At 45.5% G+C, this 18,165-nt stretch overlaps 3 protein-coding genes across 8 annotated transcripts; all 3 read right to left on the reverse strand.

Moving 5' to 3' along the window:
- Positions 1–75: 75 nt before the first annotated feature.
- Positions 76–9,878, reverse strand: sf1 (splicing factor 1). 3 transcript variants are annotated; one of them, XM_062449644.1, is made up of 13 exons: positions 9,475–9,878; positions 8,900–9,031; positions 6,952–7,027; positions 4,520–4,672; positions 4,255–4,344; positions 3,966–4,149; positions 3,745–3,860; positions 3,520–3,627; positions 2,838–3,018; positions 2,050–2,287; positions 1,754–1,918; positions 1,193–1,468; positions 76–412 (listed from the first exon to the last, which is right to left on the reverse strand). In XM_062449644.1, exons 1-13 carry the CDS (start codon positions 9,728–9,730, stop codon positions 381–383), a joined length of 2,007 nt encoding a protein of 668 aa, XP_062305628.1. In that variant the 5' UTR covers positions 9,731–9,878; the 3' UTR covers positions 76–380. The 3 variants fall into 3 exon arrangements, with proteins under 3 accessions (XP_062305628.1, XP_062305627.1, XP_062305629.1); XM_062449643.1 differs by having other exon boundaries at positions 76–1,468; XM_062449645.1 differs by lacking the exons at positions 6,952–7,027; positions 9,475–9,878 and having other exon boundaries at positions 76–1,468; positions 8,900–9,035.
- Positions 9,879–10,261: 383 nt separating this feature from the next.
- Positions 10,262–16,718, reverse strand: rbm4.1 (RNA binding motif protein 4.1). Of its 3 annotated transcripts, XM_062449649.1 has the most exons (4): positions 13,576–13,712; positions 12,654–13,074; positions 11,388–12,253; positions 10,262–11,014 (listed from the first exon to the last, which is right to left on the reverse strand). In XM_062449649.1, the coding sequence occupies exons 2-3, from the start codon at positions 13,057–13,059 to the stop codon at positions 11,409–11,411; spliced, it is 1,251 nt and encodes a 416-aa protein (XP_062305633.1). In that variant the 5' UTR covers positions 13,060–13,074; positions 13,576–13,712; the 3' UTR covers positions 10,262–11,014; positions 11,388–11,408. The 3 variants fall into 3 exon arrangements, with proteins under 3 accessions (XP_062305633.1, XP_062305631.1, XP_062305630.1); XM_062449647.1 differs by lacking the exon at positions 13,576–13,712 and adding an exon at positions 16,586–16,718 and having other exon boundaries at positions 10,262–12,253; XM_062449646.1 differs by having other exon boundaries at positions 10,262–12,253.
- rbm4.2 (RNA binding motif protein 4.2) lies at positions 13,850–18,011 on the reverse strand. Of its 2 annotated transcripts, XM_062449650.1 has the most exons (4): positions 17,916–18,011; positions 16,586–17,021; positions 15,386–16,191; positions 15,014–15,152 (listed from the first exon to the last, which is right to left on the reverse strand). In XM_062449650.1, the coding sequence occupies exons 2-3, from the start codon at positions 16,995–16,997 to the stop codon at positions 15,401–15,403; spliced, it is 1,203 nt and encodes a 400-aa protein (XP_062305634.1). In that variant the 5' UTR covers positions 16,998–17,021; positions 17,916–18,011; the 3' UTR covers positions 15,014–15,152; positions 15,386–15,400. The 2 variants fall into 2 exon arrangements, with proteins under 2 accessions (XP_062305635.1, XP_062305634.1); XM_062449651.1 differs by lacking the exon at positions 15,386–16,191 and having other exon boundaries at positions 13,850–15,152.
- Between the last annotated feature and the right edge of the window lie 154 nt (positions 18,012–18,165).

Here is an 18,165-nt window from a genome sequence, read left to right on the forward strand (position 1 = left end):
AGAACAGCGGTAAAGTTCCAACTGTTTCTACATGTTTGTTTTAGATCTACTCAGAAGAAAACACAGTTGACCCAATCATTAAAGATGATCAATTTAATAACAATCGAGCAACAATTCAAATTCTATTCATTCAGGCTAGTCCCAACACAACATAAGGCTGACAAACCAATTCCAAAAATAGAGTAAAAATACAATTGTATAATGTTACATTGCTTCTTTTTTTTCCTCATTAACTCAAGCAGCTAAAGGGACCAAATAGGGATAGTGATGGTGCTGAAGAAATCAGAACACTGCACACAGCCACAGAGGAGAGAGGAAGAGGATGTACAGAGAATATCGAGGTGTAGGTAGTCCAGGCCACGTCCAATACCAGCAGCAGGTTATACACCGGCCCCTGCGGCTTCATGGAAATCTGGGTAAAAGGATTAGCATATGTAGCTAAGGACAGCTGAGTTATAGATGCAATGCAGCTGAAAAGAAACGCCAGCGTAACAAAACAACAGATTGGGAGAGCTGGAAACATCACTTCATTTGGTTCAGTTACAAAAATATCCATCTGAGTGAAACCAAAGCAGGTGCATTGTACAGTGAAGTTTCACAAGACCTATCTGGAACGGCATGCCTGACAACTGGCCATGAAGTAATTGGGAAGTGGGGGGGGGTAACATTTTAAATTGATCAGTCGAAATTCTATTGAAAATTAATTCATGTAGAGAAATGTATAGTCGAGCCAAAAAACTGAGCGTGTCTTTTTGTGTCATTTGCAGAATGAGAAGTAAAAGTAGAGGATAAACCATTGCGGTGCCCTGCCAAATATATGCATACCATACTCTAAGCACAGGGGGTTTAAGGACACAAAATCCAACGTTAAAAACAGAAAAAAAAGAAAAAAAAAAGAAGTTAAGTTAAACAAATTTACAATTCAATCACATCATCTCGCTTTCTGCAGCACATTTACCGACACTAGGAGAATAAAGCCCAGGTTGTCCTTTTCTGTGTAGAAGGGAGCTCTCTGTCTGGGGAGCACTACAGTAGGTAGAACAGGGTGATCAGTGCGTGCTTGAGAAGCTCTGGGCTGAACCACATCTGCTGGGACACTGCTCTGCGATTGGCTGAGGACCAGGGGTTGTGATCGATTAATTTTGGGGGGGTGGAGGTGGCGGTGCCGGGGGCATGCCAAATGGGGGCATACCTGGGACACCCATCCCCATCATGGTTACAAAGTTGGAAGGGTCCATGGGCGGAGGGGGTGGAGGCGGGGCGTACATCATGCCGGCCGAGCCGGGAGGTGGGGGTGGAGGAGGAGGCGGGGCGCCGGGGGGGAGAGGGGGCTGAACGCCTGGCGGAGGAGGCACCATGGCCGGGGTGCCCATGGGTGGAGGGGGCTGAGGCGCGGAGGCAGAGGGCTGCTGGGGTTGCTGCCAGGGCGGCAGGTTCCCAGAGCCAGGACTGGAGGTGGTGGTGGTATCTGTGGACAGACGGCACGGTTAGGGGCACACAAGACACTCGTCATTGTAATGACAGGAAGCCACATCAGATTACGGCCCAGGTTATTTCCTGCATGTCCGCCTGTCTTATCGGTCTCCATCAAAATAGATCAAACCTAAAAAGTAGCATACAAAAACATAACACTTGGGGAGCTTTTCTCCCAAGACTCTTGGTGCCACGTGTCTTGACCTGCGTCCCTGAGAACACTGGCTGTGTGTCTGAGCTCCACAGACGAGCAAACAGGAAGAGTACACCATGTTCTTACTCTGTTGCCATGGCAGAGGTGCACTGGTGGCCATGCTGCTGGTCGGAGGCGGTGGGGGGGCCTGCTGTTGCCATGGCGGCAGGGGGCCTGAAGGTGGGGGGGGTGGCTGGTTGTTGGGAGGAGGAGGAGGGGGGGGCATCATGCCCATCGGAGGAGGCAGCAGACCTATTGGAAACCCAGAGAAGATGTTTAGGTTTAGTCTACCTTGCATGCTCGTACATGCAGCCTGTCAGGAACATAACCGTTGCTAAGATCAAGAAGGGACAGACGTGTTCACATTGGCAGTGGACTCGTACCCATGTGATGTCCGTGCGGTCCTCCCTGTCCCATGGGCGGAGGAGGGGGCTGCATCCAGGGAGGGGGCATTCCGTTGGGGTTGTGGGACATGGGGGGGCCCCCCATGTTGGGCATGGGGGGAGGGTAGTTGTGGTGCCCTCCGTGGCCACCGTGACCTCCGTGACCTCCGTGACCTCCGTGCATGTTGTGGAAGTTTCTGTCCGACGACGGGCCAGAGTTCATCCAGGGAGGTCGGCTCTGTTGAAAGACCACAGACAGATAAGACCCCTACTACAGCCCTGAATATTTCGAATACACCGTGTGTGTGATGATGATGTCCAAGTGGAAATGATGACAGAGGTAAAACAAAGACTATCAAAAAGGTTTGACTAAGATGTATTCAGATAAGCTCGGATCCTTAATCCATTCCATCTTAGTGAGTAGTGGTTCTAATGAGTGAAGTGGATAGGTTACAGAGTGACTTGGATACAATGGAGTAAACAAGTACAAATATAGTTTCCATAGAATACGTTCCTTCTAGGGAACAGCATGAGGTAGTCAAGTTTAAACATGGAATACAATTATGTTAGCCTTGCATGGAAACATGACAATATCATAACTCATGTACTGCAAGTTCCTACTGTCTTAAGCTGGAAGCCTTGTGTCTCATATCTATACATCTATATATCTATTTATAGAACTAAGGAACGTCTGCAAGATGACCTATGACCTTGATGCAACCGGAGCCAGGCCTAACCCAATTTCCTCCTGTCAGTGTGTGTGTGTGTGTGTTGAAGGTAGAACTGACCGAGGATTGGTTGTTGTTGGGCCCCGAGCCCTGGCGGCCGTGGTTGTTGGAGTGTCCCCCACCGGAGGAGGGCACGGGGGCCTCGCCCAGCTCCGCCATGAGGGACAGGTACTCCTTGTCCATCCGGGCCTTGTCCTGGGCCGACTGGGGGGGCTCGCCTGTCCTCTGGGCGGAAAAGGAACTGGGGGAAGAAGCATGGAGGTTAACTATGGCCTGGATGCACCAATAGGAAGAAGGCACTAAACATTCCATTCAGTGAAGACTTGGTTTAGCAGCTTGACTCTCCCTAATCTTAGAAGTGGTCGTTCAAATCCTGATTCCTTTCATGCAAACCTAAGTTTCGGTGCGAGATGACAGTCGCCGTTTCCTTTGTTGAAAAGCGGGTCTGACTAAGAGTAGGGGTCTGACTAAGAGTAGGAGTCTGACTAAGCGGGTCTGACTAAGTGGGAGTCAGGTTGCTGAGCGGTTAGGGAAGCGGGCTAGTAATCAGAAGGTTGCCAGTTAGATTCCCGGCTGTGCCAAATGACGTTGTGTCCAAGGCACTTCACCCTACTTGCCTCGGGGGGTATGTCCCTGTACTTACTGTAAGTCGCTCTGGATAAGAGCGTCTGCTAAATGACTAAATGTAAATGTAAGAGTAACGGAACACTAGCAGCCAGAGCCTTGAAATCGGCTGAGTCACCTGGTGAACTTGCAGTCAGAGGAGATGTGTCCTGCTCCACCGCACTTGGTACAGAGGGTGGTGTTGGTGATGCTGCGGGGCTCCGAGCTCTGCCACGGACGCAGAATCCTGGGGGGCAAAGAGCAAAAAACATAAGTGAGACATGGAACCTAGACTGCGGTGAGAGCTTTTCCTGGCTGACCGGATACCATCCTCTCTCAGGGTTATGGTTAGATCATGGCTGACCTGTTGTCGTCCTCTCTCAGGGTGCCGTTGAGTCTGGCCAGCTCCCTCAGCTGCATCTTCCGCAGGTCGTTCTGGTCCTCGGGGGTCTCGATACCCTGCTTCAAGATGTTACGGATCTACACAGCAAAGCACACCGTTAGCCTCCTTTCACATCAAGGTTGCTTTGGCAGACAGTGCTGTGTTTGGGGGGTGAGGTAGCTGCAGGTTGGGTGCACCCTGACCTGCTCCACAGCCTTCTTGACGTTGTCCATGGTGTTGGCGGTGACCAGGGCGTGCAGCGGCTCGTCTTCTCCAGGCAGCATCTGGCCGTCCTTGCGGCCCACCTTGCCCTCCTTCACGGAGCCCTTGCCACGGATCATGATCTTGGCACAGCACTCCTTCTCTATGTTCTTCAGGGTGTTACCACTGCAAGGTGTAGAACAGTAGTCCCGGTTAGGACGGACTCAGAGGCACCATTCACTCAACTCCACAACAATCGTGCCTATAAACATAATGCTAATGTTTACTCACCGCGGCCCGATCAAAAGGCCAACAAAGTTGATCTCTGGGTACTCGTCCTGTGGGATCATCACCTTGTCGTTGACCCTGGTGGCCGGGGGTCTGGAGGAAGAAGACAATGGTCATTCAAGTCCTGAGTAGCCTATTTCCATAGTAACACAACACTCTAAAATTTGCCAACACATTTTACTAAACTTTAATGTATATATTCCAAAGGGGACAAGAAAAAAGAAGATCTAAGCAAACAGGATATCCAGTGTTTTAAGGCTTCCCATACTTGTAGTCTGCTGGGGGTTTGAACTCAGGGTTGAGTCCCACCATCTCTGTGATGAGCGAGTGGCGCTCCTCCTCCAGCTTCTTGCGCGTGCGGTACTCCCGCGTGTTCAGCCTCTTGCCCTCGCTGTTGTAGATGGGCTCCGGGGAGGGAGACCTGCGCAGGGGGACGGGGAGGGGACAGACAAAACAGACACGCTCAATCTCCAGGTGAAGCTGCTGGAACCACAACACTGCCAAGCATCCACAGATTCCCTACGTCTCGCTATGCCTCAGAATGAACACTCGACTGAGGAACACTTGATCGTGTCCCAGAGCCACTTCTCATTGACGGGTAGGAGAAGCAAGAAAAACATGGGTTACGGTAAGCAGTTGGTCGCTAGTGTGGGAGGGGGATGAAAAGGTCTAGTCTCATTGTGGAGTATGTGACATGCTCAAGGCGTTCTGAATAGTCATTCCATCTGCTTCTTCAGACAGTAGCACCTGAGAAGCTGACATGGGGCGTTGAAGCCTACATAAAATAACACTGAAGCCAAATTAAGCTAAGGTGCCACCCCTGTATGGGCGGAGGGGGATAAAGAATATGGAGGGGGATGAATATACTGTACTGGGGCAGACACCATGGTTAAAAGCCAAACTGTCAAAAATATAGCGTAGCTAAACCTACATACAGGACGAAGGCCTATGAAAACAGGTGGCGTGGGGGGGGGGGGTTGCTTTGGGAGTCGGTGCCATGTTTGGAGTTGACGTGGAGAGGGATCCAAACTTGCCCCTGGGATGCCGAAAACCTGCGTTGCTGCGATAAGGAGGCTCTGTGTTTGAAAAAGGTTAAGGTGACGAGGGGTAATTTGGGTTAGAGAAAAGGAATCATGATTAGATGTTAACCTTTTCCTGTGCTCCCCACAGAGAGCAACATTTGTGCCTGGCTTCATGGACAATTCAGAGGAGAGGAAGAGTAGAAAAAAAATTAAGGAAAGCTTCCTTTTTTTGCCTTTTCTTTTTTTTTTTTTTTACTGCTTGAACCTTCCAACGGTGACAACCTGAAACACCACCTCATTGGGCTCACGTTACAGTGGGGCGGTGGCTTTATTAAAAGACCTGAAATGAGCCTTATGTTGTCGCTGTGGAAATGTCTGATTAAAGATTATGAGAACCTATATCATGTACAAACGACAGGGACTATGGCCAACAAAGAGATATATTCACACTCTCAGCGAGAACATTGACGTTTCCTGCAGGAATAGATGCTTATTCTGACTACGACATGGGAGCCAGTGAGGTGATTCTGGAAAGGCCATGAGTTCTCCTCCAGGGTCCAACAGTCTGCCTGGAATACTGTGAAACCCCGTTGGTTGGACTCATAATGGGAAAACCATTAATGACCATGGAAAAACATCCAACTGTTAATAGTTAATTGGACATGTTTTTTTGATGGATCCTATGAGTGGTTGGATCATTTGAAAGGAACAGATGTGGCAGGAAGGCGGCAACACATCGGGACCTAGTCATCAAGTTATGGCAAAAAGTACGGTATTTCTATAGATAGCTTCCATAGACGTTATTATTATTATATATAAACATCTACTGTGACAATATGTAGGTTAGAACTAACCAATAAGATATGTAGTCTTATTATTAAAATGATTAGGTCCTCTCTATTAACTACGACAAAGAGTAACGCATCTGAAACCTTTAGGCCTGAATCAAAAGTGTCATTCAAGATGCATAATCAACAGTTTCAAGTCCTCACCACACACCCCACATTTACACCCAACATCATACAAAAAGGTTGGGTTCAATGCTTATTTGAATTCCATCAATGAATGTAGGAGACTGAAACCATTGTTAAATTATTTGAACATCACATTCAATCCTACATTGACAGAAATCAAAATCATTTGACTCAAGCCTTTTAAACATTTTACTTAATTAACTAAAAATAATATTCCATAAATTTGTATCATATTCAGTTAGGCATTGTCTTATGACAGACTAGATATAAGTAATGCAAATAATGATTTAATCTGTCATTGGACAATGCATCTATAAAAAGTGTTTGATTAAAAATGAGTCATAGATTAAAATAGAAGCCAAAGAAACGCAATCTCAGATCACCTCCACATAAGTGAGGAAATCAGAATAACTTAACCAACTCTTAACACAGCCACCTTAAAATAAACTTGTCTTTAAAACTAGCTAATTTCTTACCTAAAAAGTTGTGTTTTACTTACGAACAAAGCTAACAAATATTTATGTAAATTAAAATGTAAATGTAAAAAATGTAACAAATATTTAACCTAGAACCTGTAAACTCATGTCTAAGTGGAGCATCTTCTGAGATACTCTTGATCAACCAAACACCAACATATGGCTTCATAAGAAACGTCAAGAAGGTAGAAAAATGTTACTGTTCGTGGGTTTAAAACGTTTCCCGACCTGTCCTCAGGGTTAACAGGGATTCCCAGGTCTCCTGTACGCAGTTTACGAGTCAGGTCTTCGATCTGCAGTTGGACTGGAAGAATTCAGGTTAGGAAAGAAAAAAACAAGAGGGATGGAGAGAAATGTGGTTACCACAATTAAGCATCAACTGGGAGACAGTGCATTAATTAGAGCACTGTCTTATCTTTGAGAGGCAAAGGAAAACATGATTATGATGACCGATGAATCGTAAACATTAAAACACAAGAGGGATCAAATGTACTTTTTAGCAAGTAATTCTAAACACATGGAAAAACCCTTCCTCATTTCTGGGGGGAGATATATGTAGCAAAATATCTATAATTCATTGACATTATATACAAATTTGATCAAAAGGTGAAAATAGCATTCTGTGAGGTTAAAGGATGGGTAGGGGCCAATCTTGAACCCCAGTCATGGTGGAAGGGTTCAAGTACATGTAGCAACATTTAATTGGATCAAAAGACCAAGTCTCCATAAAATGCCAGCCAAAATTTCAAACCTCACAAATCTTAGTAAATTAGTGTTTACCACTATAGAATTAGTCATCGAACATGGCTTTGGCATTTAAGGGAGATGCCTGGTTCTTGGTCCACCAATAAGCCCAATAAAATAGGAGTTTCTTCAGTGTTACTCTGCACTTCAGTACATCTAATGATGGGGGTGCTGTTACTTTGAGCAATCATTGAATTTCATTGGAAAAATAAAAGTACATAACATGCACAGAATGAATCACTCATAACTAACAGAACACATCCCTGGTGTCCTCCCAATTCATACCCCCTACTCCCCAATTGATTCAGTAATGACTCAAATATAAATCTGGTTCCACTGGAAGCTACACCACAGATGAAGACAGTCCCCTGTGAATTGATTTCACTGCTATTTCTTCTTAAATAGCTCTCTCGTGGTTAACAGGACGTTCTTGTCAATGAGCAAACAAAAAGGTAAATGTGACAAAACAAGGTAGGCAGAGATGAATGCTCACATACCAAGGAAGACCGATCTTAACAGTGACTGAACATATATCAATAACAAATTATGTTATTGACAAGGTCATAAGATGTGGACTCACCTGCTTCACATTCACATAAAGAGTGTCTACAGGGGCAGTTTCGTGGTGCAACACTGCTGCTAGCTGGCATTGGCCACACTGGTCATTCTTTATACTGTAGTTATCAGGAACTAGGGTTCACTGGTGTAGACAAACTAACATTAACTTTGAGCTTATCAGATTAAACTGTTGTAATCACAGAGGTCAAACTATTGTTAAAAGTCTGACTGAAGCGTTAATGTATTTGGCCATTTAAGCAGCATTGCTCACACATAAAAACATATTCACCTGTCATATTTAGTGCATGTCACAAGGACAACATGCTGGGGAACAGAGAATGAAATAAAGGGACAAGCAAGACAGTATCTGCTTCAGCTCAAGACACTACACAGCAAGCAGTAGATGTCTCACACCATTAGCTATTTATAATTGTTTTTTTTGCAAATGGATATCAAATAGTATGCAAAACCTGCTGCCACAAAAACATTTGCTACAGGAGAACCACTGCTCCTGGAAGAAATTGCCTTCATTTACATTCCACATCAACAAGTTAGTATACTCAGTGGATAACAATACTTCATTTCATCAGTTAGTGTCTGTAGAAATTGAGCTCGCTAAGGGAAAACAAAATATTGTGGACAGCGCTTATCTTTTAAGCATCTAAGAAAGTGCAATGATAGCGTGTCATTCTGATGACCTCTAACTGGTGAAATTATGCATTGAACATGAACAGTAGAACACTACATTATGCAAAAAATTAGAACCATTGAACCACACAGATTTAGGACATATGAGCTAGTGGCTGTGGGACAATTCTCTATAACAATGTACCAACCGCCAAATCTATCAATATATTGAAGTCAATTCAATTACCTATATAGGCTCTCTCTTGATCCCTAGTCAGTCCAGGAGGGATGACTGTAGGCATGCCAGGAATGACAGTCTTCTGGTCGGGGGTTTCACTACTCCAACGACTCCTCTTCCTGGCCTTTTTCTGACCGAAGTCTGAAAGGGGGGGAAATAAGATAATGCGTAGCAACTTACAAGTGTATCAGTGTTTTTGTTGTTTGAGTGCAGTATGTTCCTAGGTTATGATGTCGAATGCGTTCGCTTTGTTATATGCAGGATGGGGTGGTCATGGGAAATTAGTCTCAAATAAGATGGCTTAGGCAACAACCATTTACGTTACAACTTTAAGCATCATCTAGCCTAAAATCATACTCTATACAATATCCGATCTTTGTCTGAGCCAACTTTACATCAAGTAGCCATTTAGAGATACCGTATTCTCGAGCGTTGGGCCAATGCACAGGCCTCATGTCCCACGTTGATGTTTTTTTAATATAGCTACCTAGCTAGAGCTAGCTAACTTGCTGGTCGGGCTAAACAGGGCATGGGGCTAAGCTAACTAGCTAGCCAAAAGATAACTAGCTTGCTAGCTATCTTACCTGACTGTGTCTGCATTACAGATCCTGGAGGCGGTTGTGGAGCCAGAGTCGGAAAACCGGCCCCTGCGGTAAACTGGTTTGCTTGCGGGAATGAGACGTTTGGCATTGGGGGTTGAAAATTCTGCAGAGGGGGAAAGGATACAGGCGGACCCGGTGGAGGCATTAAACCCGCACCGGGCCCAGAATCGAAGCCTCTTTTAGCGCCAATACTCGGGTGCAGCTTCCCCAAAGGGGTTGCATTTGCTCCCGTAGCCATTTCAAAATGTACTCAAAATTTGGTAAAGTCGAATTGTGTCGGGTCCAAACTACGGGTTATTAACATTTACAGACAATTAGCTAAACAGAACCGTCGCAACTCTTGCAGTGGTGTGGCTTACTATTATTCTAGAAGATGGCGCCTGCTTGACTGAAGGGTGAACACTACAAAGGAGGTTCAACTGGTATGTGCAGTGTTGCTATTGGACCTTTCACTACATCTCTGCTTTTCATTGGACAGAAAATAAGGTCACGATGGGATTGGATACTTCCTTTGTCAATCCCTTTCCTGTAATCCTGGCGATCAGAGCCATGTAGTCTTTACATGGCTCTACTGGCGATGGGCTCCCAAGGAGGGTTTTATGTGCTTTTCATTCCAAAGTTCTCCTCCAGGAACTTCAATTTGTTTAAATCAATTTATATTTGTTCATTTTAAAAGATGCATAGTGGGCTTACGAAAATATACTTTTTACAATTTTCTACAGGAAATCACTGAAATTATATACAATAAAACTCGGAAAAGGGGTCCTAGTTTATTTTTTATTTAAAACAAATGTACAGAAACATTTTAAATCAGCTGAAAAGGACAAAAACTGTTCAGTACAGATGCACCCAATCCTATGTATAAATGTTGTGAACCTGTAGGAGTAATTTGTTATGTTATATTTTATCACATTCAAAAGCAAAAAAATATAGCTTGGATAGTGTAATCTTACATTAACAGAACCATCTTTGGAGTGCACAATGCATGGAGTGAGATGTATTGTCTTATTCATTGCGCCAATTCTATTGTGTTTCTTGATATTCTGGAAAATAATTATGGGAGGTTGAGAGACCTTGGTTTCTACCCACATACATCACTCATTGTGTGATTCACACAAAGGTTTATGTTCATCCATGGTGGGTCTATGTGCAATTCATAATTATATCATGTTAATATACTTTAATTTTAAGTCACAAACTGTGATAGTTGAATATGGTCTCTTAAAAAGGCAAAAATGATGAGCCAGGAAATAAATTTGTAACACTGAATCTGATACCTTAAAGTGAAAACATCTGCTAGACCTACATTGAAACTAAACAGTGTTTAAGCACATTCAGTGGGGAAATACATGAAAATGCAACTTAAGTATAAGCTGAAACATGATACAGATGCCGGGTAGTGAGGCAACATACAGTGGCATTAATGCTAAATAGTCCATCGATCGCGCCAAAGCCGAAACGCATCGCAAGGATTAAAAGATGGCCGACGGAACCGAGTCTGTCGCGCATGATGAAGTATCACCTGCAAAGAGAGCATACCAAAGTAACAATGTCATCCATCAACAGTCTCATTTGAAAGCTACTGTTGGGCATGCTTTACTTTTCTCAATGTGACTAGAGATGAGCTTTTTCCCATTTCCCACGCCTTCTCCTTAATCTAAATGTTATCTAGCCAACCAAGTTATTAAACACTTGGGCCCAGTTTACCAGACATGGATTAAGCTTAGACCTAGACAAAAAAGAAATCAACGGAGATGTTCATTAAATTTTTCTCTGACTTTCGGACTAGGCTTAATCCATGACTGGGAAACTGGACCTTGGTGTTCAAATTGCAATGCGAGTCCCATGAGACAGCAGAGCACAGCCCTAACCTTGGACGGCCAGTCATCTCTCACCTGGCAGGTGTGGAAGTAAAGTTAGTAAGCAAAGCGCGCACGCTGGCCGTAGGGATCCCGCGGGACATCGTAAGCCGAGCTCCTAGGAAGGGCGGAAACCGGGGAAAGGCGTGAACGCTCGAACCCGTAGCCCTCAGCGTCAGCAGGGATTCTCCGAATGGGGCTTCGGTCACGTGCGTAGTATGAGGACGCAGGGGCAGGTGGAGGAGGAAGGGGACGGCGCTCGTATGGGTCGAGGCCAGAGGGCGGCGGGCGCTCCCTCATTATGGCCGAGGAGGAGGGAAGCTGGGTGCCTAAGGGGACAGAACGACGCTCCTCGAAATAACTGCCCCCGTAAGGGCGAGCCCGGTACTTCTCATAGAAGTCCACCACACCGTATGGATCCCGGTCCTCGTACGACGGCCGTCGCACCGGGTATGCAGGCACCACGCCGTAGTTTGAGCTGCTGGCCCCAAACGCGGCCTCGCCGCTGTACATCCGGGCCATGCTATGTTCTGCCGCAGCAGCTGCACTCATGCTGTAACTTGGTGGAACCCCGTAACTCATAGCGCTCTCGTAGCCCACGCCCCGGGCATACCCGGGCATACCACCACCGCTGCCATAACCCCTGGCAAAACCGTGCACGGGAGCGTAGCTGCCTGCGAAACCTTGGTGACCCCGGCCGCGACCCCCCCCCCCACCGAACCTGGGGGCACCGTATCCGTCCGAGTTTGACTCTGAACCGTTTCTGTAGTTCCCGTTTTGGTCTAACGGGCATTCTTTGGACCAGTGACCTTCCTGCCCGCACCGATAACAACCCGTCCTTTCTCCCATTCCCGGCGCAGTACGCAGGCGGCTAGTCGAAAGCTTCACGCTCATCAGTTTGCCTTAAAAGAGAGAGACGCAAAACAATTTGCCACGATACAACAGGCTCATTAACTATGTATCTGTAGAATCCTTTCTTACAGTGATTTCAAGTCAATTTAAATCCTAAGGCTAGTACAGTTTAGCCTGGTTGGTACAGTACATTTGACAACCATGATAATATGAAGAGTTTCCAGTATGGGTTTACAGGTAATGTAAACTGGGGGCACTGGGATGTGTCCGTTTTCTTTCATCAGTGATTGGTCGAATGTTGCTCACTCCCTCTCCACTGTACTTACCTGCCTCCTTGACTTACCTATGGCTTCTGTTAGTCATTGTGCACAAAATGTCTTATTTCAATTAGCAGTGTGACCTACTGCACACTGGGCAGCTGGCCAAATCACGCTCTGCCTAAGAGTTCACCTTGGAAGGCTGTGTTATCCAGATTACTGATGGCCTCCATAGCATCCTCCACACGCTCCATGTGCACAAAGGCGTAGTCCTTCACTATGTCACACTCCACCACAGGGCCGTACTCCTCAAACCTCGCCCGAAGTTCTTGGTTGGTGCAGCCGATGTTGCCTACATGTAGCTTGGTGGAGGCTTTGGGCTTGCCACGGCTGAGCTCAACGTTCATAGCCTGCCCATTCAGTTCATAGTGGTGGAGGTTACGGATGGCTTCATCTGCCTCGGCCTTGTCATCCATGTGGACAAAGCCAAAGTTCTTGACGATATCACACTCCGAGATCTTGCCATATTGGGAGAAAAGGGAGCGTAGCTCTTCTGTTGTGGTGTCTGGTGACAAGTTGCCAATGAATATTTTGACCATGGTGCACCCACTTTACTGTAGTAAAACAGGATGAAATTAAGCATTAGGGGTAATGACAGCAAGGCAATTAGGAAGACACAATCACTGTGCATATTTCTTTATGTAATTTCATAGCATAGCCTACTCATTGATTTGATACTTGTACTGCATTTATTGTATCCTGATCCAGTTTCAGTAATATGCAAATGATATGTAGGATACAAAAACCAAGTTTGTGAACCATTGCAGCTTTTTTGCCAACAATAGAATAATAACAGTCTAAGTAGCGCTAACATGCCATTGCTCAGCAACATGCACTTATTGGATTTCCTGGATATGATAGATATTTGGCGATTAAATTCAATCATTGGCAATATTGCTTTCGACAGTTTGGATTACACGCCCATGCTAGCCAGATTTCCATAAAGTATAGCCTAAAGTAGTACATTTATTTCAATTGCATAGTGACAATATTTGCTGATGTAATTATGCTCATAAGGCGGCTAATAAATATACATCAATACAATGCTATTGTACCTTTCACCGTAATCCAAATACGGTCTCCGTAATCCAAAATCGCAAACCAGCATGAAATGGCGCTGCGCATGCCACCGAGAACACTCCAATGGTGTATCTAGTGCTAACTATGCTAACATGCTAGCAGCAGTTCCGTCAGACAAATAACTAGCCACTTTGCTGAATGACATAACTACAGCACAAGGATGGTGTTTATGCAGTCAACATGTCTTCGTTGATCGATATAGGGCAAGTCGGTTAACGTTTTGAGAATGGATAAAGCAAACCACATAGGTCACCAAAATAACTTTCGGTTTATTAAAAATAAAAATGCATTAGACATACACGCTTTGACTGTGTTGGAAGTACAAACTACAACATATCCCAATTGGGCTCACAAAGGCACCCAAAAATTGATAACACAAGCAACCTGTCATCTCAATGGTGATGTAAAAGACCTGAGTTACACCGTTTCATTTTTGTCATACCGCTCGATGCCATGTTGCCATCAATCTTGCCCATATAGAATACCAAAATTATGCGGAAACGTAAATTACAAACAAGATAGTAGACGCGGCCCAAAGCACTTTTGATGGACTAATTGACAAGAGGCGGGGGAGGGGGTATAAATTGATAATTTAAGGCCCTGATGACACTTGAATACAGACAACTACACTCCAGAATCGCTTTTTGTGTTAACTTTGATGCACGATGGAACCTCATACAAACTAAATGCTCTTTCGGTTGATTGCAGTTTTAAAATTCTTGTCAAGATGGTTAATCTACCAAATGATTCAGGTAATATTGTAAATCACCCTTTAAAATGCCATTATAGATCTAAAAGCTGGAATGTATGTTCTGGGATTATATCAATTCAGAAGCAGTATGATAAAACAGAAAGAGTGATGGATGGACACTCACACCAAATGTGCTCAAAACTAAATTGTAACATTGTAACATTTTACTTGGTGCCATTGATAGACTTTTATATAAAATGTGTTTTAGAGGGCCAAATCAACATAGAAATAACATTTACTGGGATGTCAATAACATAACCAAGATGAATAACTGTACAACTGAAATAAAAGCAAGATATTGCTAGTATCAAATCTCCAAAACCACCCCTTTCAGACAAATATACTACAACAATCTGCTTTAAGGGATGTCTAGGAGATGCAGCATGTGAGGGAGAAAAAATACACAGGTTTCAAATCAAAAGTGACATCCATGATAAAACCTACTGGAAAGCCTGTAGAGCAAGCTAGTTTCAACATCACACCGTATTATCACCACACTAATGAGGTTCCAAATAGCAACGCCCATATAACAGGAAAAAAAGTAAAATAGAGAAATGATGATGTTTGAGAAGATGGATTGATTCGTTAGTTGAGAAGACAATTTATCTGAAGGCCACTGGCACACACAGGTGCCAGGGAGATGATGAACGCCACTTTCCACCCAAAGTTGTCTCACGAAGTCACATTTTAGAGTTGGAACCATGAACGGTTTGTTTATTTGTGGCACGTCTCGAAGCTGGGAGGAACCACGCAGCTCGGAGGATGGAGGAAAATGAAAAGTCCAACGACTCGCATAAACACCTGGGAAAAGAGCAGAGCATTCCCTGTTGAGTCGGCCTCACAGTCTGAGTCTCAGCTTTAGAAGCAGTGAGGGAGCAGACCAAGTTCTTCACTGAGGAAGAACACGAGAAACCGACAATGAGCAGCCCATTCTACACTGTGTGTCACATACCCGGTATACAGTTACAGGCTCACACCGATGAGAGACCTAAGAACACACCGATTAGTATGGCTAACAGCTCTGTTTGGCTCACCTTGGCAGTGTGGCTTTAGTAAGCATAGCGTGACCGCTCGGCATAGGGGTCCCGGGCGCGAGCGATGGCGTAGGAGGAGCTTCTGGTGGCCGACATCGGAGAGAGCCGCGAGCGCTCGTAGGCGAAGCCCGCCGAGGCGACCGGGACTCGTCTGATCGGGCTGCGGTCCCGCGCGTAGTACGAGGCGGCGGCGGCGGCCGTCGACGGGGGGGGCAGCGGCCGGCGCTCGTACAGGTCGAGGCCGGAGGAGAGCCTTGACAGGGAGGAAGAGGGGGGAGGGGGAGGGGGGATATAGGCGAGGCGGCGCTCCTCAAAATAGCTGGATCCGTATGGCCGTGCTCTGTACTTCTCATAGTAGTCTACGCTGCTGTATCGGTCACGCTCGTACACTGCCCTCTCTGGGTAGGCGCCAGCTGACCTGCTGCTGTACCGCTCCCTTAGATCACCGTACTCACGGGACGCTCCGAAGCTAGGCCTACGACTCAGAGGGGGAGGGGGTGGTATCCCTCCCAGGTAGCCTGCCTCTCTGCTATAAGCCAACATGTAATCAGATGGCGGAGCTCTGGGCATCCCGTAGCCGCCGCCCCTGCCGTAACCCGGGGGACCCCGCGGCGGGAAGCCCCTACCGCGACCGCGGCCCCTCATTGGGCCGCCTCCGAGGCCATCGCCGTAGCTACCGTTCTGACCACTCGGGCAGTCTTTGGACCAGTGCCCCTGTTTCCCGCAGACAAAGCAGCCGGTTTGATCTCCCATTCCCGGGGCGGTGCGAAGCCGACTGGTGGACAGCTGTACGCTCATCAGCTTGCCTTGTGAGGAGAGAGAAGACACGCATGAGACGGTGGGGTTCTGACACGAAAGCCAACTGACTCTTACACGACTACAGAGGAAAAAAGGCTCATTGTCCTGATTGAGAGATTTGGTTTTCATTGAGCATCATCAACGTTATGGTCATTTATTTAGATACGGCTGTTTAGATACGCACCACGAGAAGAACTCACCGCCGTTTACATTAGCAATTATTATTCTCTCCCAGACAAGAACCGTGTCCGGTAATGTATACACTTTGCCTTTTTTACAGGAGAGGACATAGAGCTAGATGCAATTACTCGTCACGGGATTTCTATGCATCTCAAAGCCGATTTCCAAAACATATCTACGGTTAGCACAGCTTATGTATTCGCCCCCGCCCCGAAAGTTCACCTTGGAAGGCTGTGTTGTCCAGTTTGCTGATGGCCTCCATGGCATCATCCACACACTCCATGTGCACAAAGGCGTAGTCCTTCACTATGTCACACTCCACCACAGGGCCGTACTCCTCAAACTTGGCCTTTAGGTCCACACTGCTGCAGTCTTCCGGGATGTTACTGACATGCAGTTTGGTGGTGGACTTTGGCCTCCGTTTGCTCATCTCCACATTCATGGCTTCACCGTTCAGCTCATAGTGGTGGAGGTTACGGATAGCCTCCTCTGCCTCAGTCTGACTGCTCATGTGGACAAAACCGTAGTTCTTAAGGATGTCGCATTCTGAGATCTTACCATACTGGGTGAAGAGGCTACGCAGCTCTTCCTCTGTGGTGCTTGAGGCTAGATTGCCTACAAATATTTTCACCATCTTGAAATCACACCTTGATTACTCCTGGAGGCAGAGGAGGAATACATACATTAAACATACATAAGACATTAATCCATGATAAAAAAGGCTGAGAAATTATGTCAGAAACACATACTCAAATCAATATGGCAGTATATTGTTTATAAAACTACTAGGGTAAAAAGTTTAATAAATTCACACTCGCTGACAAATGTGTGGTTTGATGGCAAATTCAGTCTGCTAAAGAAAATAGATCAGCTCAGCTGATTTTAGTTTAGCTCAGCTAAGTTGTGAATAGTTGCTATTGACTAGATTTGACAGACTTGCAACGGTCATGTTCAGGTCATTAACACACCAATCAAGTTAAAGTTGGTCAAGTAATTAGAGATAGCTAGTATCTTTATTCCATTTTCTGAGCCTCTGCAATCCAACGTGCTTACAGAAATACGCAGCGTTCTGTAGGTACATGCAACTTCAATACTTCAATTTAGTATAGCTGGTTAGCTAGGTAGCGCCGCGCTGCACATGCCATGAATCATGGCTGGGGATACTAGTAGCACTAGCTCGCAAAAGGGTAGCTAACTAGCTAGCTACGAGCGAACTTTCCTTTGGCCGAGAATTCAGCTCAAATGTTAAAATGTCACTCGTTTCTTAGTCTCTTTTTGACTTTCGAGAAATATAGCTGGCTATGTTCCTAGGATAACAAGCAAGGCTTCGTTTAGCTAGCTAGCTTCTAACGACGTTGTCTAGCTGTTATTTGAGTTAGCTCTAGCCATTTAGCTAACGTTAGCCAACTTCGCAGGAGATGTCCAGTACAGTAGCTACAATCTGCGCATATATTTTTTTAAGCAGTTATAACATATGTATTTACACAAGATACGCAGCCCAGGGCCAACAAAATCTAGCAATAATTCAGGACAATTCCTCCATAAATATTACCTGGTAAGTAAATTCTGCCGCCAATGAATGACTAGTGAAATGGCGCCGCTTGCGGGTGACGGGTCATCACTGTTTGGTGTGACGCACTCCAAAATGTAGAAAATCAAGAACGGACAGTGCCCTCTTGTGTCCAAGCTGAAAGTTATGTGTGTCCGCTGACGCTAAATACAACAGAATTGTAGCTCTATTTTTTGTAGACCATTAAACTTTAAAAGTTTTAAGTGAATTCTACAACTATGATGTATCTTGA

The sequence above is a fragment of the Osmerus eperlanus genome, chromosome 23, assembly GCF_963692335.1.
Source record: "Osmerus eperlanus chromosome 23, fOsmEpe2.1, whole genome shotgun sequence".
Lineage (NCBI taxonomy): Eukaryota > Metazoa > Chordata > Actinopteri > Osmeriformes > Osmeridae > Osmerus > Osmerus eperlanus.